Source organism: Trypanosoma melophagium (assembly GCF_022059095.1).
Source record: "Trypanosoma melophagium isolate St. Kilda chromosome Unknown ctg34segment0, whole genome shotgun sequence".
Lineage (NCBI taxonomy): Eukaryota > Euglenozoa > Kinetoplastea > Trypanosomatida > Trypanosomatidae > Trypanosoma > Trypanosoma melophagium.
In genome coordinates, this window is record NW_027125171.1 from 49,991 (window position 1) to 77,932 (window position 27,942).

Consider the following 27,942-nt stretch of genomic DNA (forward strand, 5'->3'; position numbering starts at 1 on the left):
CTGTAGGTCCATAGGTAAAAGGCGTATGAATAAAAGCACATATGTATACATAATCTTTCGCACCAAAAATCGAACCATATTTATTTTTATTCCTCCCCAAAACATAGAGACACCCCTTTTTTTCTCTTTCTGTTTCTTTCACCGCACTTCTGTGAAGCTTTCTTTCTCTTTCTTTTTATTTTTAATCCTCTGAAAGAGAAAGTCGTTGCTCCAGTATAAGCTCAACCGCGGCCTCAAAGGGAAGTCGAGTAACGTGCAGTACACGATACAGAACAAGTGAATCCGTTGTTAGATAAGGATGTAAATTACCATCCCAATGAACGAGCCTAGACGTATAGTGTGTACACCAATGCCATAAAAATGGCAACAGTGGTACAAAACGCATATCAGTTAAAAAGAAAGTTGCATGTGTTGCACCTGTTGTATTGACACCAAAATGTGTTAGCCCAATAATACTATTCGCATATGTAAAAGCAAACTGTACAATAAAGTCTCGAATCACATCTTCTTCTACCTTTAAAATAAGAGAAAAGTGTGAAAAAGAAATTGTCTGTAACTCTGGCATGTCTTTAATGGATGCCATAAGCTGTGAGACAGGTAGCAGTCCGACACAACCACTCACAAGTACACGGCGCTCTTTTTCAGTGGTAACAGCGTTTGATGTAGAGCACATATCCATAGAAGCAGCACACCAGCAGCTAATGCTTCGAACATGCAATAATGCGCGATCAATTAGAGATGTGGGTGCTGAAAGAACATCGACACGTAGTTCTGTCAGCTGTGAATCCTCAACAAAGGTATATCCAGGAGGGCGTACACCAGGGAAGATTTGAGTAAACACTTCCCTAAAGGCATTCAAATGTTCAAGAGATGGTGAAAAAACCAATAAAAAAAATATATCACGTTTCCTTTCTTCCATTTTATCAACAATTCGTTGAAGTAGATCCATCAAAGAAGGTATCGACTGTTCATAATTAGTGTAAACATGACTTTTATACGTATCGCATATGCCTCCCCAGAAGCAACTGTCATTATCAAATGACATGGGAATTACTGCTGATGCCAATATTTCAACAGAAGTTTGCAATATATCTTTTGCACGAGGGAGAAATTTCATACGATCCGAGGGAAAGACTAATGACGGAAGACTCCGTAACAACTCTATATCCGCATTCTTTTCCCTATCGTTTTTCTCAATTAATCTCACTTTTAGTCGCGCATGACCAGAGGGAGCGTAATCATTATCATCTACAATCACACGTTCAAGTGATACAACTTCCAGCCGCCGATCCTTAAACAAAGGGCAATCAAGTACGATAGTTTCAAACTCACCTCCCTCGCCAGCACTGTGGGTGCCATACATTCGTTGTGCCTTCTCAAGAACTGGTCGCACATCCTCTAAAGGCATGCCGATATGAGCCTTCGGATTGAGACCAATAGATGCAGTCTTTACAAGAATAGCGTGCACATGTAATGCGGAAGCTATATCAAGAACTTCATCTGCTGATCGTTGCCAAAGGAATGCGAGTGAATGTAGCCCTAAACGACTACATACGTCCTCTACGCGATTTCGTTGGTAGTGTGAAAGAATTGCTCCAGTTGTTACACCTCTAACATCTGGAAATTCCTCCTTTACAGAGCGAAGAAGACGATAAAGGCATTCAATCTCATCATTATCATCACGGTTGGAAGTGTAGTGAAGGTCTTGAACCTTTGATTGTCCAGCTTGAATATACGCACGACGGAGAGGCAACTTTAGACAAATCGCTATAGACTCCACTACTTCATGTCCTACTGTTTGAAAAGAGTAAGAATCAATTTCCTCCACAAATTGAGAACCTTCACTACACATAGGGGCTATATTTGCTACTACAACTGGGTCATGACCATAGCGCAGTGCCAGCAGCATTGAAAGGATACCATCCTTCCCACCAGAGATTAGGGCAATTGTTTTCATGTCTCGCTCTAATTTAGTGCATTGTGTGAAGAGCGGTAAAGATATACCCAATAACAATGAAGAAAGAAAGAAAAACAAAATAAATAAGTATAGATAATTATTTTTATGTTTAGTTCATTTAACGTTTCAAGTAGAATTATACATTAGAAAAACACAAAAAAGAAAGGTAAAATAAACTCTTTGCAACTTAACTCATTAAGCAGTTTCCTTGCTGTAACGAAATTTAGGAATGTGTCATAAAGCGCTTGGCCATCGTATACGCCGTAATTGAGGCAATCAACAATCCTCGAAAGACATCATTATCAACCTCTTGAAAGAGAAAACAACCAAGAAAAATTAACCCAGCTCTTTTCTCATCGGTGGAAAGGCCTCTCTGAGATGACAAATGCTTCTCGTCAGCAGATAAGTCATCATGTTTAGTAGGCATCAGTTTATTACTATCCTTATCCCGATTCAAGTCTACACCCAGCTCTTCATTAGTAGCAGACATGTTATTTTCTTTCTATCTTCACATTAATAGAAAGAAAAGGGAAAAGGGAAAAGGGAAGAAAACCAGGGATATATAAAAAACGTTTTTAAAAACGCACGAGACAAGAACAGTAATAACAAGCATTCACCTATAGAGCTACACAAATAGACAAACACACACACATACACACAACGAAAGAAACACAGAGAAAGAGAAATAATAATAGTAATAAAAACGCACCCTTTCAGCAAATTTATTCGTTCTTCTTCTTGTCATTTTTGCTTTTTTGTCGAGCTTTAGCTCATTCATTTTAAACAGGGTTCGCCTTTATGTATTTCAACTTAGCTACCACTCGGAGAAGTTGATGCTGCTGCTTGCGATACACAGGATCTGCAAGCTCATTAAGAGCGTATTGCTCCACCACATCCACTTTCTGAAGGGCAAAATCGTATGTTGCCCCAATTTCACTCAGAAGCTCCATATCACTCTTTGATAACTCACCACTGCCTACCCCATCTCCTGATTTTCTTGCGTCTGACAAACCATGTTGTGACTTTGAGGAGTGACCACTAGAAGATGTTTCTTTTCGACTACTTCTTGATGAACTGCTTCCCGATTTTTTAATCACTGGCGATCGACTACGACGACGCTTTCTGGAACTCAGAGATGAGAAGTTTTCATTCTCATACTCTGGCAAAATGGGTAAGAAACGATTACGTACTTCTGCATAACCCTCCTGACGAAACCTTTTTGCATCTAGAGAAGTAACAAAAAGGCAGTGAATCCCACGTTTATCAATATTCAACTTCATTGGATAGTTTCGGAACGGTGGTTGCCTTAGCAAAGCATCTTTATCTAATGCTTCCTGATCATTTCCAAGACCATCAGTAGGAATAAAACACATCATATACTCAGTATTGTCGTCCTCTGTTTCTATTACTGGATCAATTATAGCCTTTTCCTTTAAATCATCACGTTTGCATTCTGCACTAATTCCCTTCCCCTCCTTACTAGAAACATTTGCTTCATATACCTCTGGTGGTGTTTCCCATCCTGATGCAGGTTCAGCCACTAGCGCCAGTCCATTTGTGTTTTCTGATGCTACTAAAGGCTCTAATGCACGTGATATTGTACCTGTCGAGTAGGAAGAATCCAGTTTTTTTTCCCATTCAGTAGGACCTAATGCACGCATTAAAATTGTCCGACCATGGGGTGGTGCCTCTACCGAAGCAGTTTCTAAAACATCAGGTGTAGTATCAGTATTTGTTTCAGCTACTGCAGTCACCACCACAGCTGTTTGTGTACCGCTTTCTACTGTATTACGAAGCCGCCTATTTCGTATAGCAGTCGCCCATGTATCACAAAATGCATCAGCAATAAATTCAAGTTGTTTTTTTAACTCATATCCGTCTGCATTAGACTGAATGGGAGAATGAGAAAGAAATAGATCTTCCTCCTTTTCTTCTATATGCAGCGCTGCTCCCCACTGTTTCTGAAGAATAGTGGCCAATTCAACACCTCCTGTTGTCTGTGATGTTTGCAATGGAGGAAAACCGTAGTGTTCTGCAATAATGTTTATTTGAGATAGAGAAATAGGTTTTGCATCCGGTGGAGGGAGAAGTACAGCTAATAATAACACTGAAATATTCCACTGTGAGCTGTCATCGCTCGTATGAGCCACTTGTGAGGGGTATACCAAAAGTCCATCTACACAGTCTTGTAACCAGCGAGTAGTAACAGTAGTTGCTGCTACTGTTTTTGTTGTTAATCCTCCTGTAGATGTACTACTCATTGAAAGTTTCTGATTTTCATCAATTCCCGGTAAAATGGGAAGAAGATAACCCAAATTGTTGCTACTTCCATTCTTTTGGTTATTATTATTATTATCATCATTGGTACTTGTGTTTGTACTATCTTCTTTATGAAAAGTCACCGTATGATCCACTTGCGCCAATGGCGAATCAACATTCCTAACATCCTCCCCCTCCCTATCATCTACCCAAATGTCATTTTCTCTCCCTCCATCTAAGAGAATGCTTCCATCCTCATTTTCCATAGAGGAATCTACAGACATATTAGAGGTTGGAGTGGAGTTGAGAGAAGAAGAGGAGGAGGAGGATGAGGAAGAGGATGAAGAACTTCCCCCCCTTTCTGAAGTGGAGAGCCTTGGTTTTTGAAGAGTACATGGCAACGCGGTATCTGGATCGGCAACGACATAGTGTGTGGCGTCCTCGCAGCGTGTCACCAGAGTGCCTCCATGTTCGTTAATAAGCAACGCCACACGGGAGGGTTCCGCCACGGTGTCTGCAAGACAGAAACGGTATGGGGCGAAAAGCTGTACCCGTGTGAGAGCGGCTGCAGCCGCGACGGCGATGTGTGGAAGACGCACGCGGCACTCGGCGAGACGTAGACACCGTGAGAGGGCCCGCACGAGTGCGAGGGAAGCGGCTGGCCGCCCCACCAAATGCCGCACCTCCACCGTCTGCGGCCAGAGCGCCGCCTCCCACTCCGTCCGGGCGGGGGCGACGACGACTGCCCGGCCGTACGCCTCCGCGGGGCACCCAACGGACGAGAGGCGGTAGGCGTCCAGTCCGGGCTCCGGCCGCAGCGGACGGGTGTCGTACGCGTCCCAGCCAAACAGCCGCAGGATGGACGTCGTCACCGCCGGGTCCCACGGCGCCACCACCGAGACCGCGTTGCCGCTCCCCCGCAGCGTCTGGAGAAACAACGCGGCCGCCGGGTACGACGTCACAGGGACGGCACGCCCCTCCACCAGCGCAATGCGGCGCTGCGGTTGCCCCGGGCGTCCCTCTAAATCCGACAACTTCACAGACTCAAACGTCAGCAATACATCCATGCTAACAAAAAAGTGCACACCACACCAAGCATTTTTATCGTCTACCATCATACTAAGAAAATAAGGGGACTTGACACCTCTATTTATTTCTTTTTGTTTTTTGCTTTTTTGTTGTTAGCGGGAGTGGATGATAATAAAATAAAAACAGAAGAAATAGAGAATACCCCCACTCCCGAAAGAAAGTAAAAATAAGTGGAGAAACGTACACAAATAATAAGGTAAAGTTAAGCCAATGAAACCGTTCAGTAATTACCATTTTTTTTTTTTATCAAGTTCAAAGAGCATAAAGACCGTGTCTCATTCTATAATACCACACTTCTATGTTTAACTCACGTATATTGAACTCCCAGCTGTTGCAACCCTCGTGACAAGACATTCAACTGAAATCGTACAGTACCACCACTAACGGTGTGTAATTTAAAACGCTCATCGTTGGTATATATTAAAGCCTTATCACGTAGTACCGGGTTTCCACCTAATATTAGACGCCGAAAACCTTCATAAAAGCGACGGAAAAAATTTGGACTCCAGTAACGTGGCTTCCAGGTTTCAACTACTACCTCTTGTTCTTCGGCACTGGGAGGCGGAACGAAGGCAACGCCGTATCCTGCCAATTCCTTCCGGTCGTAACTATCAATTGACCAAACCTGTAAAGATATCTTAGGCCAACCTTCTAAACTGTTCATTGTAAAATGAATATCTATAGGGAAACACCACGAAATACGTCCTTCTTTACCACTAGCCATAATGTGAGTGCAACCAGATGTACGGCCTTCAACTACGCTCCAGTGCTCACCTGTTACTATCTCAAAGACACAAAAACAGCTACCACCACCAAAATCTTCACCAAATGCAAGATCTCCAATTATGTGCAGTTCTGCCATCTCGCACTCTCAACACACTACAGAGAGGGAAATAAGAGAGAAAGAACCTAATTGTTAATAACAAAATTCAGGTATGTATCTTACACCAAATACATATGTATCGGATCGCCAGACAGGGAGCAAAGAAAACCAAAAAAAAAAAAAAAAAACAGGAGCCATAAATAATAGAAGTGTACAATAAAAATAGTAAAAAACACTACTGTGCATCCATTAACTGCGATTCCACCACCAACGGTGGTTTTAAATGTCGGGGTATTTGTGGCGCTGATGGAGGAACAAAACTTGCGGTGTCACCCTCACCACTAAAAACCACAACTGGGAACAGTGGCTCTGGATCATTTACACTCTTAAATTTAAACGCTACACCTAATGGACGCCCATTAAGAAAGAAAGAAAGCTGTTGGTGTACCAAATCCAAATAAACTGTAATATGTGAACCCGAATGATATGGGCAACCATATGGAACACCCCTTTCATCTTCAGAAGTAGCCACAATTGTGCCATCCGAACGAAACAAGTACGCTGGGTTAGTTTTGTGTGAACCTCTATAGTACTTTGTGGTGACCCCAACCGCGAATATACCACTTTCTGGAGTATGTATCGACGGTGAATGCGCATCAACACGCACCTCAAAAATAAATTCCCCTTCTGAAATTCCAATTGTACCGAGAGCGTACATTGGAATTAAAACACTAGGAATGGCCACACCTGTTCTATCTGTCTCTGAAGCTATAAGTTTAAGAGTTCGTGATGCATCTGCCATACACTTTGTTCCCGTATGTGAGATAATAATATTCCCACTGCGTTTTGCATCCCAGCGAAGAACTGGTCGTGAGATATTAACAGCGTCATTAGGTCTCGGTACGTTCACAGGGACTATTACAGGAGGTGTTGTAATGAGACGATGAGGTAAGTAATGAGGAGTAAAAACCTTCTCCAATATTCTATGATTGGTTTTCACCTCAGAGGTGATAAATTTGGGTGTCTTTATTCCTCGTTTTTGATCAACATTTAGAGTTCTGTTTTGCCATGCAGCAAAAGAATTTGAGGATATTTGAGCTACATTTTCACCATGAACACCATCCTTAATACAGTTTATTTTCCCATCTGATACATCTATACTGAAAATTGTTTTTTGTTCCTTTATGGCTGCACCCATAGAATAGGGTAGTGTACCTTCTATAGTATCTTGATAATTCAAAGGAGAAGGTAAAGCTGGTGTACGAACAGGACGACAAGTGTTCCCATTCTCGCAATACTGTGGACCCTTTATATTTTCTTTAGTACAAGTATAGAGTTCTTGAATACGTGTCAGACGATCAACATATTTTTCTACTGATGACTCTATAGCTTCATCCACGCTTAATTCCTTAGTTTTGTTACTTGATACTTCCTTCTTGCATGGGTACGAAACATGTTTCGTTATCATAAATGTCTGATATAACTCCATTAAAGACTGCATAGCTGCAAGACCCACTTTGTATTTTGTTTCATACGCTTCAGTAACGATAGTCTCCCTTCCAATTTGATTCATTTCTGACCGTTTCGCTGGTGTAGGGGAACGAATAAATGTCTTAGGAGATATTGGTGAGACATCGGCGCTTTGCAATTTCGCAGTACGCTGTCCTTGCTGATACTGTTGTAGTTTCTGTGGAGATGATGTTTCACCTTGTGAAGAATTAAATTCTGGAATAATGCCTCGAGCATCTAAAATAGCTTGACATTCACGAGTAAAGTGACTACTAGGTTCGTAGCGCAACTGCAAATGTGTATCTGACGGAATATCGATCTCTTGATAACGTTTATCTAATGCACGCTCCAAGTTATCACGATCCCGTTGAGTTAATCGCCGCTCCATCTCCACCTGATGGCGCTGCGCCTCAAGTAAACGAGCAGGAGACAACTCAATTTTGCTACCCTGCGAATAAATATTGTGCGGTGTATGGATCTGTTCATGTACAGTGGGTTTCTCATCAAGCCGCAAAGGCGATATTGTCTCACCTTTCATCGCAGATGGAGGTTGATAAATGTTAGCAAACGAAAAAGCGACAGGAATAGGAACTTTATCTTCGCGAACATCACCCAATGAATAGTCACGCAATAGTTTTTCTAAAGGAGTTACTGCATCATCATCATTGTCATCTCCAATTTCACTTAGTCGTAAATTTCGCAAGAAAAACTCATTGTCATCTGTTACACCGTTTGATACAAAAGGTAAATTTTCTACCTTGCTGGGTACAATAGTGTGTTCACTCACTTCTTCTGTATTTTCTTCAGGAAAGAGTAACTCATCAAGCATTTTTTGCACTTCATCCAATAGTACATTACGGGCATCAAATTCTTCCTCTTCGAAGCAGTGACGAGCATTGTTTTCTTCTTGAAGGATACGAACTACCTTTACATCTGGCTCAGTTTCTACCATATTATTTTTCGGAAAAAATGAATTCAAATCTATGTGGTTATGTGTAGATTCCCCTATCTTAGATGAGCTCTGTCGTATTGGAAAGGTCTGGGGATCAACAGATCGGCTTGTGCGTGGCGCTGCAGAACACACCTCTGTATTCATAAGAGCAAGAAGGGAGCGTGGTTCTGTGGGCACAGGATCTGTGCCGAAAGAAACCATGGATTTACTTTTCTCCCACCGAGTACTATCTATCATTGTAGTATCATACTTTTTTGAAGACGGTAATGGTGATTGTGTGGCTACAGAGCTACCACGTTCATTGTCATCTGTTGCTATTCCATTAATAGTACCACTAGAACACGAACGAGGACCACTGTTATGCTCATGGGATTTTTGCTCATCTTTTTCCTGCAGAATTTCCTCATAATTGATACCAGTGCCTACGTTTTCATCCTCTTCCTCTTCAATCTTGTTGATTGATGAACCCCTCACTTCTTCTTGTCCTTCTCTCTCTTTTTCAACGTCCTCGTTACTGTTACCACTTCTGCTTCTGGTACTTTCGTTACCAATGACACCATACTGCCGCAACACCTCATCAGACACAGCTGGTAGACTCCAACTTCTCTCTGTTGCATCATTCATGCGAATAAAAAAAAGTTTACCCTCGTGGGTGTCATACATTGCCCTCCATCCAAGCTCTGACCTTACCTGGACTGCACCAAGGGGAACGTAAACGACATCTCCTCCACCCTCCATGTCCTCAATGCGTTCGTATCGGCAGCCATCACAGCCTTTTAGTCTTCTAGGGAATATAACGGCATTTTCTTTTATTCTACTTACAGACTTTTCCCTCATCCTATTACTATCTATACCTAGTGTAGCAGATGTAGTATTAGGAACATTTAATCCGTCTAAAGGGGTTTTCATTTACCAAACGATAAACAACGCTTTAAAGAATACCTTTTGAGTGGTCTTACGCTTACTTTTTCGCTAACACAAATACAACAAAAAGGGAAACATAAAGCATATATATATATATATATATATAATTTATTTATTTTCTTTAGGCAATATATTAATGTCAACCAACAGAGTGAGTTCAAGGGGAGTTCTCATTATTCATGAATATTTGAAGCCGAAAACAAAAGTAGTGAAAGTTCTCACTCTAACCCATACTACGCAGATTTACTGGAGCAAGGTTTGGTGTTAAGCTTTCAGGAGATTTTTTAGAATGGGCATTGGCATGGTATTGTAACAAAAGATAATATAGCATGTTTGTTTTCCAAGATAGGAAGAAGAACAAGAGAATACTTACTCTATCTCCCACAAAAAAAAAAAATGGGAAAAGTCACCAACCCAATAACCAATATACGGATAATAGTAAAGGAAAAGTACGTTTCCTATTCCTTGTGACTTCTGTTAATATATATATATATAAGCATAAGAACACTATTATTACTGAAATTTGCATTTCATATTTCAAAGAGTACAAAAAAGCATCAAAAGAATCCAAGAAAGACTCATCAATAACATAAGCATAAATATTACCAAAATAATAAAAAGAAAAAAAACAGAACGATCTAAGCAAGAAAACTCTATTCCAAAGATGATACTTGTACTCACTCCTTAAATTGTTACTTTATTTAAATAAAACAGGAGAAAGTAAACCATTCTACCACCCCCAAAACAAGCAAAAATAAGCAAAACTGTATTAAATATACAGATTCGAATCCCCAGCATGTCGAAGATAATAATGAGGTAGAAAAGATAATCTTTCTTCCCTCTCATGAAACTCACGAGTCAGTGAGCGATAGATCAAGAACGACCTGCAGGCGGAAATATTAGTATAGTTGTGGTACTCTCCGTCTGGGGAAAGCAAAGCACCTATTACCAGAACGAACCATTTCAACCCAGATGGACGTTTGATACGTACCTCGAATTCATGAAGATTATCGATCAATTTAATACCCCTTGTCAAGACACCTTTTTGGCGACATAGTGGACATATATCAGTTGCTTTTTGCATCCATTTCTGTACACAAGATTCATGGAAACAATGACCACAAAGTGCCTGTCGCACAACTATTTCATTCTTGAGGTTTTCCAAGCAGATAACGCAGATATCCTCATTATTATTATTATTATTATTATTATTATTATTATTATTATTTTTATCATGAGAATATTGGTGTGGTGTGGATTCAGTAAACTGCAGTTGAGAGCGCCAAGAAGGAGGGGGTTCAGTCATATCTGCTCTTGCAATCCACACAATTGGCTGCGCACCCCTTGGTTCAAGGCGAAATTTAACACAAATCTGATTGTCTTTGTTTGAAAGATGAATCATATAAATTCCGGTCAAAGAGCAAACTCTAAATCTTTTCGGTACTTCTTTAATGACACGTGAAACTCCTGTAGACGTCATGCAGTAGAAATAGAAGGCACAAGCCATACACAAGTTGAAATCTTCAGATTGTTGTTCAAGAGTTACAGTGTCTTGAAGACCAGTACCTACTCTATCGTCGCAAAACAGAATCTTATACCCCGGCTGATCATGTCTGACGTGGCAAGTACTGCATTTATAAGATTGGCGAGCACAACTTGGACTTGCAATGGTCTCAGGTTCCGCCAGCCGAAGGTGTACCAGAGCCTTCACCAACAGCAATGTGAGAAACTCTGGTGGCTTCCCCAGAAATTGATCCAAGAGAGATTTATTCTTTACAATAAAACTTCGGTATATCACCACCAAACGCGGTGGTGGATGATTCAAAGTAGGAAGTCTTGCCGGGGTATTTACCATCGCTTCTCTTAACTTCTTTTGACGTCGTGCTTGCATCAAAAGGGAAACAATTAACTCCAAGAAAAAATCACGGGGTTCCAGTGGAGGGGAGAAGGTATTGTGAAAATAGCTTAATACCTCTGACAGCCATTCAACATTATCCGGGCAAAAGGATTTTTTTAGTAGAGCGAAAAGTTTACGATAAACAGGCCACAGTTTTGTATCCATTCCAGATTTCTCCAATTCAGTGCTGGTATGCCGCGCAATAGAACTTATAACAATGTCGTACTCTTTACTGTCGACTGACATTAAGGTTTCCTTCTGGACAAATAGTTTCCATACATGTTCTATACCATACTCTTCACACTGGAGACAAACAGAAGAAGAAATCTCGTTCCTGACAAGGTCCATGGGGTATTAGAACAGACTACTCAAGAATTATAATTATACAACCTTTGAATATCTAGATTTCAAGATATTCAGTCATAAGAAGAAAAAAGTAAAAAGAATAAGGAGAAATAAGCATACAAACCATATATATACCTACATATTGGTAGTAATGGGTATTTAAATTATAGAAAATAAAGATATACTGTGAGCAAAATAATTAATCGAGAAACAAAAAAAAAAAGAAAAAAGAAACCTGCAAGAGCAGATTCCATTTCTTTTTTTTTTTTTTCATTCACATCTTATTGGTATTTTCCTTTATAATTTCTCTCTTTTACCTTAAGCGATCAAGATTGTGGTTACCCTGAAAGATCATTCATAACGGGACCTTCAAGAGGCAGTATCAAGAATACCAAGCATCAATGGCAGGAGGAGCAGTTGGTCCATCTCTTCTTTGCATACCATAAACCTTCTGCTCAACCAGCGCTCTTGCTGGATGTGAGATTACTAACAGTTCAATACCCTCATCCTGTGCCGCGTATACGATTTGTCGGTTGGATGACAAGACCACAGCACTTACAACATCACCTAATCCAAAAACCAAACGATTACGTAATGATACCTTGTTCCCTTTCGCTAATAGAGAGACATTAGATAAAATGGGTTTATTCCCCTCAAGAGATTTTCGATCAATGGTAGCAACACAACAACATTGCAGTAGTGAAAGTGCTCGACGCAGTTCCTTGGGACCGGCTATGGTCTCCATTATCCAGCGAAATTCTGCCAGTGTAATATCGGCGATTATCCAGTTAGGAAAGCAGGAAATAGAATCTTGTAGCTCTCGCGTTTTACATGCCTCCTGCACGCGACGAACCAGTAAACTCTCATTCATAGATGATTCAAACTTATAAGTTGACGAATTTGCGGCAATAAGGTCTTCAAGCCACTTTAAATCAATAGTATGCATACATGATATACATGATGCGTCACCACCACGACATATCACATTTTTATGCATTCTTTCAATAAACTCTTTTTTACCATACCATTTTGTGTAAACCTCTAGTGCAGGTTCAATACAATCACTCACACAAGGAGTTTCCATCTCTTTACGCTGCTGCTCTGCCATCACGTGATAATTCTGTAACGCCAATACATTCTCCACAGGGGCATAAGCAAAACATGCATCAGAACAGAGAGCCACTAATGCAGTTGTGTCAAAGCAGATAAAATCCACATTGAAAGAAAGTGGTGGTAAAAACTTTGCTCCACACCAAAGTTGCTGCAAAGTATTTTCATGCCCTATTTTCGCAAGCATCTCAGCGTAACTTACTGGTCGCCCTCCCATGTGTTGTATGCTCTCTATCATTGCTAATGGTGGCTGGTGACGGAAAAGTACCACCACTTGCGGTACTTGCATAAAGGGCAATCGCTTCATTAGGGACAATGAGATCAGATTGGACACCGGGGCACAATAGCAACAAGAGCAATCACGACCACAACACTCTATCATTGCCGCCTGTAAACGCTGCGATGATGCTGCACGCACCTTTAACCAGCGCAGACCACCACAGGAGACAATATCCACTTCAGCGTGTTCCTCTTTTTCCTTCTTTTTCCTGGTGGGGCGCATCAATGTACACACACTTACAACATCTGGTTCACACTCCAAAGCGGCTAGTATCAACTCATAGTGATGTACATTGGCATCATGTAAGAGTGAGCATTTTGGCTCCACATCCCCTATCTCTTCTGAGATTGAGTGTATTGTATCATCAACTAATTTCAACTCCCTCTTTAGACGTCGAGAAAGCTTTGAGAGTCCTTTTACACTTGCATGTTGCTCACTATACCGCATTAAACGTTCATGTAGAAGTTCTAATCGCTGTCGCATTTTTATAAGGCACTCAACCTCATTTTCCTCTGAGGCACCGATCCATGAATCTAGGTCATCAGAGGAACTGCATTTACTCCCGAGACTAAGCGAAATATTTCCCTTTGCTGTATCAGAGACTTCCTCATACTCCTCGCATGGCTGCCATTTATAGAGATTCATGAAAGTCTGTAGGAAATACACACACACACACTCAAATCATTCTTGGAGATGTATATATACACGTACACCCATGTATGGAAATTCCAAATTTGAGTAACCATAAAAAAAAAAAAACAAAAAAAAAGAATTTTTTTGAAAGTAGAAAGAGAAAAACAAAGAAACACATGTCATTATCTTTTTCACTCATTTTTTGTTCTTGTATGTTTGTTGTCGTGGTTTCTCACTCACTATATGAGTCCGACCAGTTTTACGTGCTGTCACTGTCGCTCATAGCGCCACCAATGCACCCGTTTCTCCACAGGTGAGTCACGAAGCTGTTCGTACTCCCGACGCGAGAGCTCCACAAAGTTGTGATGAGTGTAATCCTTGTCATTGACACAACGACCCCAAAGTCCTATGCGTGCGGATGGGACTGCGCTAAAGTTAATTGTCACTGTTGTAATACCGCACTTTGTGCAGAAACGATACCGCCGCTCGCGGTCCACGTCACTGCGGATGTGTTTCTGGTTCTCAAGCCTAAAAATATCTTTTACACGTCTATTCAGTACAACGTTACTATTGGTACGCCTCAAGGCACCGAACTTGGTAAAAGAAAACTGCGATCCAGGACCAAAAACAGTACTGCGCGACATCACCTTCTTCAGCAGAAAAGAAAAGAAGGGTCGTTTTTTTTTCGAATAAAAGAAAACGGGAAAAGAAGAAGATATATATATATATATATATATATATATATATACTCAAGAAAAGATATAAAAATCAAAAAAGACAAGACACATATGCGCAAACATAGGAAATAAATTTCAAAAAAATCTTTACACTCAGTACTCCTAGGGGATTGATTCTGCCCTAGCTAAACTCCCAACCCCAACTCCAAAGAACTGTACAATATCAATGATACACTTCCTTTTCCCCCACTCACTGGCACATCATTTACTTTCATCATCCATAGTTAATGTCATTATAACACTGTCGCCGTGTCTGTCCTTTGCGTGGCAGCAATAAGTCGTCCTACTCAGTGATGCATTCGCTGCAATGCATCACGACCACCCTCTACAGTCTCGTGCAAAGAAAAACTCACAAACTCCACGTCCTCCTGCAGTGGATGGTACTTCTCCACGTTCAAACGCCCCACTAACTTACCATGTTCAAGCAAGTCTCTAGCACGTCGTTGTGAGTGCTCTTGAATGCGGTACATACCAACCATTGATGTGTTACAAAGAAGAGCAGCAAGTACTGTCGCGTCATTTGCCACATCTTCAGCAGCGCTTTGAACTTCTGTGCTTTGATGAGGTGCTAGTCGGGGGTGCATCCTTTCCTCTATTGACCTGTACGAAATTTACCATTTCAAATAGTTAATACAAAAAGAAATCAAGGGAAGAAGAACCGAAGAAAAAAATATAATAATAATAATAATAATAATAATAATAATAATAATAATAGTGATACAGCAAATGGAGTAGTTAAATAAAGTCGAATAAATAGACAAGATATGGAGAGCACCACTTCACCATTTTCTTATGGAAAAAACAAACAACAACAATATCCCTTTCTGAAATTAAACGTATTCTACTAATGATTTATTTCTTGCAAGAATGCTTCCACCTTCCCCCCATCACACCCTTTTCGCTGGTGGTCAAAAAAGTGAATCATTCTTTTTGATCCTCTTCGATGTCTTCTTCGCCTTGGCGCGTGCCGCCTCCTTCGCGGCCTTTCTTGCCATTATTTGCTTTGTTTTACGATTCAGTCTAATGTTCTGTTTAAGTCGCTTCGCCACGACTTGCTGCAGATCCGGGTTCTCTGCAACCCACTCATCTGCGAAAGACTTGAGGCGTCGTCGCTTGTTGCGTCCAGTACCAGCAAAAAAGCCAAACTCCACAAACCCACTCGTTTCGTTGCCACTGCGCTTCTTTGGTGCCTGATGCTTCAAATCGGGATTAATGAAGTTACGGAATTTAAGCAGTTCGAGTTCTTGCTGTTCTTCAGCGCCCATGTGTGCCTTCTTCATCCCATACCACTGCGATAACGTTGACGCACGTTCTCTGCGCTCCTTTTGCCTCATCTCTTTACGTTGCTCACGTCCCTGAACCGAGTTGCTGTCGCTAAAAAAGGTTGAGGACGTTGTGGCCGCCCTAGCCATCATCGCTTTAATAGACGCTGAGCTCATTAAAGCTTTCCCTATTCTCAAAAAATTAGTTTCAGAAGAAATAGAATAAGAATTCAAAAAAAAAAAATAAAAGAAGAAAATAATGATACTAATAATAATAATAATAATAATAATAATAATAATAATAATAATAATAATAATAATAGTAATAAAATATCACTAGAAGAATTACAATAGAAAAGAAAGGAAAATAAACCAATAAATATGGATTAACTGTCAAAGAGTAAAGATATCAATTGACATGATTCAAAAAGAAGTAAAGAGTACAAAAACTTTGGAAATCAGACTGTTTTGATAATTTCTTTCTCATATCCAATAAATTACACAAAGTAAAATACACAACAAACATTCAATTAAAAACAGACAAAAGATGAAACAATTTTAGTTTAACTGGCCTCAAGCTCTTTAAGCTTACTTAATAGTTCCATCTTCTCTTTCAGTAGACATTGTAACATATACTGAAGATTGCGAATTTGAATCGCATCTGTAGAACCACGAATGCCAGCGGAAGAACTACGCATACCGGTAGAAGTTGTTGAAATAAAACCACATACAACCAATTGAGTCATTGTTTCAGCGTTATGTTTAATTTCTTGTTCTAGTGTCTCACAGTGTTTACGGTAATCATCTATAAGAGCATTAAGAGTAGAATTTCTTTCTTTTAAATGAAAAATTTGATGATGAAGTGATTCCTTTTCTTCCTGTAACAATCTCAATTTATCTGGTAACACTTGTTCCCCGCTACATTCCTGAGTTATTGAAACACCATGCATACTATTGCCACTTATACTATCACTTTTGTTATAACTGTAAACTTTGCTTCGACATTCACTGTCACATTGATATTCAAACGTTGCAATACTCCTCATATTCAACTCTTGTTTCTGTTCTAGAACTTTGATATAGTTTTCCTTTTCTCTAAGTTCTTCTTGTGAGCTTGCAAGAGCAGATCGAAGTTCATGATTTGCTTTTTGACAGTGTCTCATCAAGGAACGATGCTCTGATTCAAGTGATTCAATACGTTCAAGTAGTTCCTTTACTCGCTCACTATCACTAGAAAGAGTCACTGCAACTTTTTCTATCGTTGTTGACGTCTCTGTTTTTGTTGATTTCTGAGCCTCCTCCATTTTATTATCTTTTACGACCTTTATCGCTCCTGATGTGGATAGATGTTTATCATCCACCACATTTATCGAATTTTCAACGTCACGTGCGGCGAGGAAACTTGTGCAGATATGCAACATCAGACGTCTAGACATTTGTTCAATCACGGTACGATGCACCTTGTCAAGTTGATCCCAATGTGCCGCGGCAGACTGCCATGAGCGGCTAGTTTGTTGAAGCTCAAGCCGTTTATCATGAGTCACTCTGCGTAGGTGTAAGACTTCTTCTTTTAATGTTCGTATCTCTTCATCTTTTTTATTCGCATCATCTGCCATCTCTTCTGCATGTAACTCAGCATCATTTACCTGTCGCTGATACTGCAGTACAACTTGTTGGAGAGAACGGTTCTCATCCTGTAGTTTCTGCAACTGTTGTATCATCTCCCTGCGAGAAGGTGTCATGTCTTGACACTCATCTATTCTTTTTTTTCGTAGAGGAACATTTTCATCATCTTGCTGACTACTTCGATCTTCATGTACGAGCGACAGTACACGCTGCACTTGTCCCTCCAATTGGGTGTTTTGTATTTTTAGAGTGTCACGTTCTGCAGTCAGTGTATCAAATCTTGCTTTAAGGTGATCATTATCATATGACAAGTGCTCCATTGTAGATTTAAGGGAGTTTAATGCCGCTTGTGATTCCTGTAGTGCGACTTCTGTCTGAACTAAACGTACACCAATTGATAACTTAAACGCATCCTCTTCCCCTAATGTCTTTTGCATTTCTTCTATTTTGCTTGTTCCGTCAACCTTCCCAATATTTACGATAAAATCTTCAATAAAACGATCAACTTCATCTTTTTTTGTACTATTATTGTCGTTATCATCACTGTTCTTGTTCTTGTTGTAACCCTCACGGAAGATTTTGAGCAAAAATTGACACTGTGATCGAGATTTGGCCAATTCGCCACGACACATATCGAGAGATGAGGCAAATGCAGCACAACGTTTCTTCTCCTCCTCCACATCTTGACGGGCAGCTACCAGTAGTTGTTGGGAACTTTCCATTTCCAATAGTTTTAGTCGTAACATATTATATTCCTCCTTGTGGTCACGTGTCGTATCCTCTACAAATCTTAAAATCCGTGACTTCGCACTATCAACCACTGCGGAATTAGATGAGGCGTGTTGACCCTTACCCGGCATTACTACCACACCTTCTAAAACACCATTTTGAGTTCTGGGCCCTTTGCTCTGTCTGACAACGACAGCAGTGGCAGTAGAAGTAGTAGTAGTAGTAGAAGCTGTTGGGACACTGGAATTGCTTGATCCCACTTCCGAAACAACAGGAAGGAGATTCTGAAGCGCCTGAACGGCATAAGGAGAACCATTAGCAAGTTTATTACACTCAACACGAAAAGAATCAATACATGCACAAAGGTTTTTATTGAGGCGACGAGTACGCCTATACATGACTGCAAGTTCTTCTACTGTGAGTGGCAAACCATCCCATAATGCGGCAGTAACACTAGCAGATGATGACATGGACATTTGAACTTCTGAAACTTCTTTCTCAATTTTTCTTTTTTTTTTTTTGCAGTAGGATAGAGAGAGGAGGTTTACGGGAAATCTGCAAATACACTCGAAAAAGCTTTCGTTTTGTTTTCTTTTCCTCTCTCAACTATTTGCTGAGAAGAGGTCACGGAAAAAAAAAAAAGAAAGAAAAATCAAAATGAAGGAAGCAGGAAGAGAAGGGTACATCTATAAGTGTCCTGAGCTACACTCGCTTCTCTTCACTTCAATGTTACACGACAAACCCCATCACAACCCTCACAGGTCACCCCACACCGTCACACAAACACACACACACACACACACACTCTCTCTCTCTCCCTTATTCCCTCATCAATTCCCTCAACAAAGTAATTTGCGCATCGCAGTTCTTGCACCAATTCTCCAGTTTTTCACGCATCATCGCCACATCTTTACGAGGTACATCCCGCGCTGCGAACTCCTGCAGCATGAGCACACCGCCCCGCTGATCAATGCGGCCGCGCAGCAGTCCGTCAGACATCATATCGACAAGCAGCGCTTCAGCATCGCCTGGTGTTGTAACTGCGGTGATATCCCGCACATCACACAAACGCAACGGCCCGCCATTAGCACAGAGTGTGAGTACAGACAACTTACACGCCTTGCGGTGCATCTGCGGTGTCACGTGCTGCAACACCTCACTGGGGAGTTGGTTTAGTTCCCGCTCTCCGCCGTGGCACAGTACTGACATCACTTGCACAATCCATGCGTGGGCCACATCCCTACGTAGTGTCTGCAATGCAGGAAGCCGAAGTAATGATGCAAAAAAAAAAATATGCGGTGCGTTGAGTGCTTCTTCCGCTAAATGTGCAACGTCACTGTTGCTGGACGATGCGATAATGAGATGGGCGTACTCCTGTACAGTGCTCATTGCCTGGGTAAAACGCTACGGCTGTAAATAATAGTGTACTATACTTTTGCTCTTTCTTGCCTTCCTCAGAAGAATTCTAGAGAAAATGTAAAAGAGGAAAATAAAAAATAAAAAATAAAAGAAATAAATCAAGAGAGCCTAATCTCTATGAGATATCAAGAAAAGATGTCAACAATACTGATATTAAAGGAATTATTTTCTTTTCTTTGTAATGATAATAGAAGAAGCACTGAAAATTTCTCCTACTCTCCACAGTCATAACGTCACCTCCAAACATACAGTAACAACAAAGAATAATCCATTAGAAGATAATTCAGAAGAGAGAAATAAAAAAAAAAGTTCTCCCATGTTTATCATTTCTTTTGATTAGAACGATCATCAATCTGTTTCTTCTCTGTATTTACCTCTGGTTCTCCCTGTAGTTTTGCCCAGAGATTCTCCACATCTTTCTTCGCCTCCACATATGTGGCCCGTACCCATACACCAATCTTTTCCGGTGCATCACGCTCCATTCGTGCTGTCTTCTGAGCGACACGCTGAATGAGTGGCGACTTCGCCCCCTCTGTCACAACTGCAGATAGAATAAGGCGTTTGATGAAATTAACCGGCATTTGAGACGCAATAATTAAAAACACTCTCTATTTCTACCTTTTCGCCGTTTCTCTAGTTTCCTTCTTGAGAAGAGGGAAGGCAAAAGAATATAATAGACAACAAACCGTGCAAATAAAAAAAAAACTATAATAAAACGCTATCAGCTATACCGTACGAAGAAAGAAAAAAAAACATCAAAGGGAGAACAATAATGACAAATACAAAAAGAAAAAATAAACAAACAAGGAGAAATTAGTTTCCAACAAGCATAAGAAGAGAACAAGGGAATTTAAAAAGAAAAAAGAAGAGATAGATGAAAAAAAAAGAAAAACACAAGATAGTGCAACTGAAGTAATACTACTTTGCACACCTTCTTTCCCACCCCTCTTTCTCTCCTTTTCCCACTCTCACACCATCACTCACCAACTCATGTAGCGCTACGCAGCATCATAGCACTTCTTCTTCTTTTTATCTTCCATTTGGTAAATAGCATCCTTCGGAATATTATAACGCACCGGTAGCAACTCAATGAGTTGCGCAGCCACGTTACCCTGAATATCAACTGAGTTTTGCTTCGACTCCTCTGATGTTGTCACACCAGCCCCACAGGAAAAGGCCTTTTTCCACTCCCGGGAGAGATCCTTCAGATTAAAGCCAAATAGATCCATACCCTTCACCGAGGTCGTCATTTTACGTCCCTTACGCTGCGATACTTCAATAAGAACAATACGTTCAATTGCTTTTTTTGTACCACGTCCTTGCACAAGACGCTCTAGCCGTTCCTTCTCTGTCAGGACACGACGTTTGCGACCTCTCTCTTCCGCCTCTGCGAGTTCTTTCGCATGTTCGAGAAGCCACGGCCGACACTGCTCGTACATCCCACTGAACTCACACATTTCCGCGGGAAAAGTACATATGGGGCAGTAAAGAACATCTACCGGCCCGTGTGGCAAGGCGGCCTCCTCATCCTTCGCCTCCTGCAATGAAGCATCAACGTCGGCTGCTACAGTACCCGTTCCCAACTCTGCACCACTTTTCTTTCCTCCTCCTTCTTTTCCCTGCTGTTGGAGTGCTGACGAGTTTTCTTGTGTATCCTTTCCTTTTCCACCGGCATTTCGTTTGAGTTTGTTCCCATGGTAAACCTTTTTCTTTTTTTTCTTCTCCTCCTCCACACTGGACTCACTATCAGAGTGACTGCTAGCAGGCTCATTACTCGGTGCCTCCTGTGGTGTTCCTGCTTCTGACAGGACTTCTTCTTCTTCTTCCCCCTCCTTTTCCACCACATGGGCCGCTGAGGACTTATTTTTCTTGTTACGTCCCATTATGGAGGAAAAAAAATTATGTTTTTTTTTAATTTATTTGCAACCACACGCAATATCGTTATTATTCCTTTTCGTTTTTTACTGGCAAAACGAAATGCAAGAATAATAACAGAACATAGAAGGAAGAACAACAACAAAAAAACACCGATACAGGAACTCATATATGAATAAAGCGCAAGTATATGAAAATAGAATAACAACCGAATGACAGAGAACGAATTAATTCAAATAGACGAACAATAATAAAACAAATAAGAGAAGAAAAAAAAGGCTTTTCTACTTCACATAGACGTACTCAAGTCTTCGACAAACAGTTCTACATGGAACACACAACATGCACCCATTACTAGTGAACTCTGAACTGCGTAAAAGGGGAAAACAATATCAATAATAAAACCCCATAGTGTAGGATAAAGAAAGGAGAACCCCGTAAAAAATTCCAAATTCAAAAGATGCACATACGCAAAAAAATTAAAAAAAACATCGTTTTCCAGTGTACACACTGTTTCAAGGAACAGAAACAAAAAACGTGACAACCCTGCAATCACATTACGCTCATCCTACAAATAATTACCCCAGTACCCCTTACATAATATATCTATGAGATAAACCTGTCCAGATGCATGCATTCCAAGAAGAAAAAAAACTATAACAGAAAGGCACAAACAGGCATACAAGGAAAAGAAAAATAATTTATGCCTTTTATTGGTTTGTGTAAATATAAGTCTCACGGAGACAATTCGTGTTGTGATGGTGCTTGGACCTTTGTTGTTGTCGGTGGTGTCGTTGTTATTTGTGTCGGTGTCGGTGGTGGTGTTGTGGTTGTTGTTGCTGGCAGTGGTGCTACATGTACAAGTGGAGGAAGTCGATTAGCGGCCTTAACAGCACTGTCGGATGTTTTACCATCTGCTGATACCGCCGAGGATGTAGGACGATGAGGAGAGTCTAAACTCTTCTGTGGTTTTAACATTAACATTTGCTCGGGTGGAACTTTCTCCTTGCTATTCATGACTGGAGGCAGCTCAATTGAACGCGATGGGTGTAAAGCATTAGAGCTTAGCACACGAACAACGGTCTTCTTTCCTTTACTGCTATCAGTATTTTTAATTGGTTGTGACATCATTTGACGAACATCTTCCTGTATCTTCACAAGAATTCTGCGCAACTCATCTTCACTATTTTTTGTTTTTTCTAGTACAATGTCAAAAACATGGTTACGAAGAGCATCAACCATTCTAATAACCTCGTCCCGAGGTACACCAAGTCTTTGCTGAAGACTTCGAAGCTCAACCCAAACATTATTTAATTCTCCAGCAACATCCACTTGTACAAGAGCCCTAGGTTCACCACTTACAACTGCACGACTTTCTACAACTACTTCAGGTTTTTGATCCGCAGATTGTTTATTCAAACCTCGTCTCTTATCTGCTAATAATGCTACTTCACTACGTACAGCGTTGTCTAGTACTTGAATTTGATTTTGCATCATTTGAATATCATGATGAGAAATAAAAGTAGCATTTGCCTCACTCCATAATTTATTAAGTGCTGCCGTAATGGCACTATGCATCTCAGAGCGATAACCAGTTAGTGGTTTAATTCTTTCCAGTAAATCACCATGTGAAGCTCTAACGGCTGCTTCCATCACCGATCTTAATTGTAGTGCACTACGCTCCGCAAGCATTGAGAGACCTCTAAAATCTTCACGCAAACGATTATATTCATCCCTAAAAGTTGAGAGTGAATTTTTGTTAGTAATTATATCATCACGCAGATTATCCAATAAAGTATATCTAACCTGTATCATTTGTGTCAAATTATCCGTGGCGCGGTGTAGCTCACTAGTTAACTTTTCTATTTCTATATTGGTAAGCGCTACTCTTTGTTGAATTGCAACTTCCATAGCTCCCTGTAATGCTCTTAGGTTTTGGAATCCTTCTTGTACCTTACCATTAAAATCTGCAAGACTAGAACGCCAGTTAGAGTCTACCATCTCTATTTGTTGTCGTTGTGAAGACATTTCAGCAAGCATCTGTTGATGAGATACCTGATTTGCTGCATCCAAAGTTTGCATTCGTGAAGATAAATTAGCAATATCACTGGACAAAGTACCGTGTAAAGCCTGTAATGAATCTCGCATACCAGCATCCTGCGCCGTTATACTTTGTCGATTCACATTAATTTCACGTGCTAAAGACTCTTGTACAGATCTTATATCAGCATGCATTTTTTGATCCAATCCTACAAGTGAACTATTTATCGTCTCTGTGTTGGATTGAATTCTGCTTATTAAATTTTCGCTAACATTCTTTAAATCACCAACTACTGAATTATTTGCCTCATTCAAATTCTTACGAAGATCATTTTCTACTGTTTCAACATGTTGACGAGCAGCTACAATCTCACCACTTATTCTCTGTTGCATAGATTGTAAATCAGCTCGCATGAGTTGTTCAACTGACTTTATTGCAGAGGATTGCGAATGGACGGAAGATTCCAAATTCCGTACGGCTGCCACCATTGACGACTCTAATGCCTGAATCCGCTGAAGGCATCCACCAACATCGCTGTTAATTTTCTGCTCCATGGCCCTCACAAAACCGCCAAGACGCTCCTCAACCTTCTGCACCATCGCCGCCTGCTGCTGTGCGGTGTTCTGCAGTGCCTCGGTCTTGGCGTGCTGCGACTCCAATGCCCTTTCAAGCCGCGCTCTCAATTCGTCTGTGCGGGCGGTGCCCTCGCCGCGGCTTCGTGCCTCACTCACCGACACGTATTCTTCCAGCGTTTTTACGCGCTGCAGCAACACCGACACGGCCGACTCACTCCGGTGGAAGAGTTCCTCCAGCGAGGCAACGCGATTGTTCAGCGAGTTATACGCATCCATCACGCAAGACAAGACAAAACAACTCACCCTTCACCACACCAAAATATAGGATGCTACAAAAGAACACACTGAAGTATTCAAGGTTTTTTCATACGATATGAAGAAGAAATTAATTCAAGAAAATTCAAAGAAAGAAGAAGTGAAAAGGAAAATTAGCGCAAAAAACAATGTCGTTTTTTTCTTTTTTTTTATGTGTGTGTGTTTTTCTTTAACAGAAAGAAAGACACAAAAATAATGATCAGAAAATACAGAATAATGGTAAAAATAAAAAGGGTATCCATATTTCAAAAACGAAAATAATGATGGATATTTTTAACTTGTGCTTATTTCAAACCTTTATAGTACTCTCTCTCCCTCTCTCTCTCTCTCTTTTCCTTCTCTCTCTTCTCTTGTTTAAACGGTATGTTTTTTTTTTCTTTTTTTTCTTCCTTCTTTTCCTTTTCTCTCCCCATCTTCTCCTTATCCAAGCGTCTCAAGCAACCTCGACACGTTGTCTCTTCGCTGCTGGTTCACTTACTGTGGTACTACTAGTTACAGTAGTACTACTATTCGTGGTAGTGGTGGCGACTTCAGCAACAGCAATAGTTTCAGTTGCAGGGATAGATGGCGGTTTACTTGTAAGAGTTGCTGGTCCAAGGGAGCGTGTTACGTAGTCCATGTAGTACGTTCGTCGCAATGTCTCATGAAGACGCTGGCTGTGACGTTGCATGTATGCTAATAGTGCCTCGAGAATAGTTCGAATAGCCGGCATGGATGCTAACGTTGTAAAGTGATGAGCTGCCAGTACGCAATGCATAACAAGACTCGCAACTCCAGAGTGGCGTGCGTTGGTAACCCACTCCCGTGTAAATTGAAGAAGTCGCAATAACTGCTCTTCCTCAAGAGCAGGTAGAATAGTATGACGCAGTGCTCTCTCACACTCTTCTGGATCTTTCACCGACCAACGCACAATAACTTGCCGCAGATTACGTGGATGATTAAGACGAAGTGCAAGCAGAAAAGCTTCTGTGTATTGACCCTTGCGCATCGCATTAGCGAGTTCCTGTTCCTTAAGAATCATTTCATGCCGTTCATGTCGCACTCGATCGGCCTCCTCAGAGGTGTAGTCTTCTGTGGCTACCAACACTCCATCTGCAGATCCAGAGAGAAACACAACAGTAGCATCATCTCTCTCAACAACCGACAATGCCCAGATTTTGTCATCATGTGTTTCACCTGACCATACCGTCTCTGATGCACCAATAGCCCAAACACGAAGAACACCTTCTGCATTTCCTGTTACAAGTTGTGTGCCAGCGTTAAAGAAAGCCACCTGCAATACTGGAGTACGATCCATCTGAAGCGTCTTTATACAAGTTAACGAAACAAGGGACCAAAGACGAACACTCCCATCATTGGAAGCTGAAGCCAATACTCTATCGGCAGGCGAAAAGGCAAGTGATGATACGGCACGACGATGTCCTTTAAGAGATGAATCTCGGTAAATTTTTTTACCTGTAATGGTCCACAAATTAATGTTCTTGTCCTTTCCAGCAGTTGCCACATACTGATCATTAGGGGCCACAGCCATCGTATAAATGACTCCCTCATGGGCAACGTTAATACCAGAACGATGTGTGAATATAACAGGAGTTGTAGATGATGAGGGTGTTAATAATGTAGGCATAACATGCATTCCAACATCCCAGAGTCGCAAATTCTCATCAGCACTGACAGAAAAGAGTAACATATAGCTTTCAGATTGTTTTGTATTGAAAGCGATAGAAGTGATATCAGCGGTATGACCTCCTTGACCAATCGCAACTGTATCCCATGCGGTAGTGGACCAAAATCGAATTTCAGATCCCTTTCCTGCAGTAGCAATCAAACGAGCATCTGCTGAAATAGCACACGTCAAGACAACATCATCATGTCCATGAAGCGTCTTTGAGGAAAGACAACCACTAGAGTTGTAACATCGAACCTCTTTACTGTTTGTAACAACAAGACGTTGATACGGAAATTCAGGTGGAAATACCTTGACATCCAAAACCTGATCTAGGAAACCTACCAATGTTTTAGTTGAGTTATACCTATTAGTCTCCAGATCAGGAACAAGTAGGGCAATATTGAAAGCAGCATCTGCAGCATATAGTGGTGATACATGACTGTCATCGTCCAGTAGACCATGCAAAAGATCCTCTTCATGAGTTCCTTTAGGGCTGTTTGCAAGCAGCAAGCTTCGAACAGCCAACTCTTCATCGAACATATCATCATCGCCAGTGGAATTAGTAGTAGTATTAGTATTGGAAGACTGCTGCATTCTACGTAAGAGTCGAAGAGATTCTGTGACACTTGCACTGTATGTGGATACCGTTCCATCCATTGCACCAACATGTAGCCGAAATGGTGACTCGAATATGGCACTTGAAACATGTTCTCTCACAACAACGCTTCGTATTGGTTTCAATTCTGATTTAGAGAGTGTGCATATGGCAAGTTTGCGGTCACGTGCGATAGAAAACAAGTGTTCATTGTCAGGTGTTAGAGTTAAAGCTTCAACTGCTGAAACATGAGGACGAGCAAAAGCGATTATTGTTTTGGAGACAAAATCAAAGACTGCGACATGACCTTCAAAACTTCCAATACAAAGAAATTTTTCTGCAGGATCCACATAAATGGAGTGTACAAGACTAGAAGATGGGAGACGTAAATTATGTGTAAGATGATGATTAAATACATCCCATACTTTTACTCCACCATCTGTTGAACCAGAAATAAGAAAACGGCCATCAAAAGTAAACTGAACAACTGAAATAGCTTGTTGTGAGGCCGTCCAGCTACGCAGTGGGGTTAAAGTACACGAATAACCATCAATATCAGTACCATTAGGATCCGAAAACGATATCAGATCCTTAGTTTTCTCTTCATTCTTATCTTTATCACCTACTCCTTCCTTTTCTTCAGTAATGCGGTCCAATCGAAAGACATATATCTGTAGGGCACGCGTCCCCACAGCAATATAACTTCCATGAGGAACTTTCGACTTATTCTCAATTTCAGCTGGTAGTTCTTCAACTTCATTCTTACCCTTTTTATCACCCTTCTTATTATTCTTCTTGATATTAACGCTTGTATTTTCACCATTTTTTTTGCCACCAGTAGTGGAAATGTCAATAATTGAGTTTTCTGTTGGTGCAACAGTGACGGCATCAATACGAAGAATGACGTCTTCTACAGGGAGCGTATATGACGCAAGTAAATCACCTGTGTTTGCCAAGAGCACATTCACAGTGTCACCACACGCCGTCACGAGACACTCTTCACTTTTCGATGAAGAAGAAGTTGAGGATAAAGGCGGCAACAGCAGCGAGGCGATGTTCCCACCGCTATACAGTGGAATCTGCGACCACTTTCTCCGGAAACAGTTCTTTCCTTCCATGTGTGACTTCTACAGAGAAAGAAACAGACAAATCAAGCACTCCCCTTCTTCTCCGCTCAAACTGTAACACTTCCAATACACCCCACAGACACACAAACAAACAAAAAAAAGGAAAAACGAAAAGAAAATAACAACAAAATTGCAAAAAAAAAAAATGGAAATCAAAGAAGAAACAACTTACAAACAAGAACCAAAGCATAAAC

At 40.9% G+C, this 27,942-nt stretch overlaps 16 protein-coding genes across 16 annotated transcripts; all 16 read right to left on the reverse strand.

Moving 5' to 3' along the window:
- Positions 1-181: 181 nt before the first annotated feature.
- LSM04_004695 (Diphthamide synthase domain) lies at positions 182-1,957 on the reverse strand (the record flags this gene model as incomplete). The annotated part of the gene is made up of 1 exon (XM_067336763.1): positions 182-1,957. The coding sequence occupies one exon, from the start codon at positions 1,955-1,957 to the stop codon at positions 182-184; it is 1,776 nt and encodes a 591-aa protein (XP_067188873.1).
- Positions 1,958-2,180: 223 nt separating this feature from the next.
- LSM04_009686 (uncharacterized protein) lies at positions 2,181-2,447 on the reverse strand (the record flags this gene model as incomplete). Its single annotated transcript, XM_067336765.1, has 1 exon — positions 2,181-2,447. One exon carries the CDS (start codon positions 2,445-2,447, stop codon positions 2,181-2,183), a length of 267 nt encoding a protein of 88 aa, XP_067188961.1.
- Positions 2,448-2,736: 289 nt separating this feature from the next.
- Positions 2,737-5,331, reverse strand: LSM04_007604 (uncharacterized protein; the record flags this gene model as incomplete). The annotated part of the gene is made up of 1 exon (XM_067336766.1): positions 2,737-5,331. The coding sequence occupies one exon, from the start codon at positions 5,329-5,331 to the stop codon at positions 2,737-2,739; it is 2,595 nt and encodes an 864-aa protein (XP_067188926.1).
- Positions 5,332-5,612: 281 nt separating this feature from the next.
- LSM04_001529 (B9 domain) lies at positions 5,613-6,167 on the reverse strand (the record flags this gene model as incomplete). The annotated part of the gene is made up of 1 exon (XM_067336767.1): positions 5,613-6,167. One exon carries the CDS (start codon positions 6,165-6,167, stop codon positions 5,613-5,615), a length of 555 nt encoding a protein of 184 aa, XP_067188825.1.
- Positions 6,168-6,363: 196 nt separating this feature from the next.
- On the reverse strand, positions 6,364-9,498 carry LSM04_008919 (SPRY domain; the record flags this gene model as incomplete). The annotated part of the gene is made up of 1 exon (XM_067336768.1): positions 6,364-9,498. The coding sequence occupies one exon, from the start codon at positions 9,496-9,498 to the stop codon at positions 6,364-6,366; it is 3,135 nt and encodes a 1,044-aa protein (XP_067188948.1).
- Positions 9,499-10,282: 784 nt separating this feature from the next.
- On the reverse strand, positions 10,283-11,758 carry LSM04_008393 (zinc finger protein; the record flags this gene model as incomplete). The annotated part of the gene is made up of 1 exon (XM_067336769.1): positions 10,283-11,758. One exon carries the CDS (start codon positions 11,756-11,758, stop codon positions 10,283-10,285), a length of 1,476 nt encoding a protein of 491 aa, XP_067188940.1.
- A 379-nt stretch (positions 11,759-12,137) lies between these two features.
- Positions 12,138-13,790, reverse strand: LSM04_000783 (protein of unknown function DUF5614; the record flags this gene model as incomplete). The annotated part of the gene is made up of 1 exon (XM_067336770.1): positions 12,138-13,790. The coding sequence occupies one exon, from the start codon at positions 13,788-13,790 to the stop codon at positions 12,138-12,140; it is 1,653 nt and encodes a 550-aa protein (XP_067188814.1).
- Positions 13,791-14,047: 257 nt separating this feature from the next.
- LSM04_007696 (uncharacterized protein) lies at positions 14,048-14,422 on the reverse strand (the record flags this gene model as incomplete). The annotated part of the gene is made up of 1 exon (XM_067336771.1): positions 14,048-14,422. The coding sequence occupies one exon, from the start codon at positions 14,420-14,422 to the stop codon at positions 14,048-14,050; it is 375 nt and encodes a 124-aa protein (XP_067188927.1).
- Positions 14,423-14,802: 380 nt separating this feature from the next.
- Positions 14,803-15,099, reverse strand: LSM04_007582 (uncharacterized protein; the record flags this gene model as incomplete). The annotated part of the gene is made up of 1 exon (XM_067336772.1): positions 14,803-15,099. The coding sequence occupies one exon, from the start codon at positions 15,097-15,099 to the stop codon at positions 14,803-14,805; it is 297 nt and encodes a 98-aa protein (XP_067188925.1).
- Positions 15,100-15,423: 324 nt separating this feature from the next.
- On the reverse strand, positions 15,424-15,954 carry LSM04_001998 (Fcf2 pre-rRNA processing; the record flags this gene model as incomplete). The annotated part of the gene is made up of 1 exon (XM_067336773.1): positions 15,424-15,954. The coding sequence occupies one exon, from the start codon at positions 15,952-15,954 to the stop codon at positions 15,424-15,426; it is 531 nt and encodes a 176-aa protein (XP_067188832.1).
- Positions 15,955-16,340: 386 nt separating this feature from the next.
- LSM04_005965 (uncharacterized protein) lies at positions 16,341-18,602 on the reverse strand (the record flags this gene model as incomplete). Its single annotated transcript, XM_067336774.1, has 1 exon — positions 16,341-18,602. The coding sequence occupies one exon, from the start codon at positions 18,600-18,602 to the stop codon at positions 16,341-16,343; it is 2,262 nt and encodes a 753-aa protein (XP_067188893.1).
- A 349-nt stretch (positions 18,603-18,951) lies between these two features.
- Positions 18,952-19,521, reverse strand: LSM04_003836 (uncharacterized protein; the record flags this gene model as incomplete). Its single annotated transcript, XM_067336777.1, has 1 exon — positions 18,952-19,521. One exon carries the CDS (start codon positions 19,519-19,521, stop codon positions 18,952-18,954), a length of 570 nt encoding a protein of 189 aa, XP_067188863.1.
- Positions 19,522-19,874: 353 nt separating this feature from the next.
- LSM04_001854 (uncharacterized protein) lies at positions 19,875-20,132 on the reverse strand (the record flags this gene model as incomplete). Its single annotated transcript, XM_067336778.1, has 1 exon — positions 19,875-20,132. One exon carries the CDS (start codon positions 20,130-20,132, stop codon positions 19,875-19,877), a length of 258 nt encoding a protein of 85 aa, XP_067188829.1.
- Positions 20,133-20,549: 417 nt separating this feature from the next.
- LSM04_003552 (SUI1 domain) lies at positions 20,550-21,434 on the reverse strand (the record flags this gene model as incomplete). Its single annotated transcript, XM_067336779.1, has 1 exon — positions 20,550-21,434. One exon carries the CDS (start codon positions 21,432-21,434, stop codon positions 20,550-20,552), a length of 885 nt encoding a protein of 294 aa, XP_067188856.1.
- Positions 21,435-22,161: 727 nt separating this feature from the next.
- Positions 22,162-24,318, reverse strand: LSM04_004567 (uncharacterized protein; the record flags this gene model as incomplete). The annotated part of the gene is made up of 1 exon (XM_067336780.1): positions 22,162-24,318. The coding sequence occupies one exon, from the start codon at positions 24,316-24,318 to the stop codon at positions 22,162-22,164; it is 2,157 nt and encodes a 718-aa protein (XP_067188872.1).
- A 472-nt stretch (positions 24,319-24,790) lies between these two features.
- Positions 24,791-27,739, reverse strand: LSM04_000749 (Small-subunit processome; the record flags this gene model as incomplete). The annotated part of the gene is made up of 1 exon (XM_067336781.1): positions 24,791-27,739. One exon carries the CDS (start codon positions 27,737-27,739, stop codon positions 24,791-24,793), a length of 2,949 nt encoding a protein of 982 aa, XP_067188813.1.
- Between the last annotated feature and the right edge of the window lie 203 nt (positions 27,740-27,942).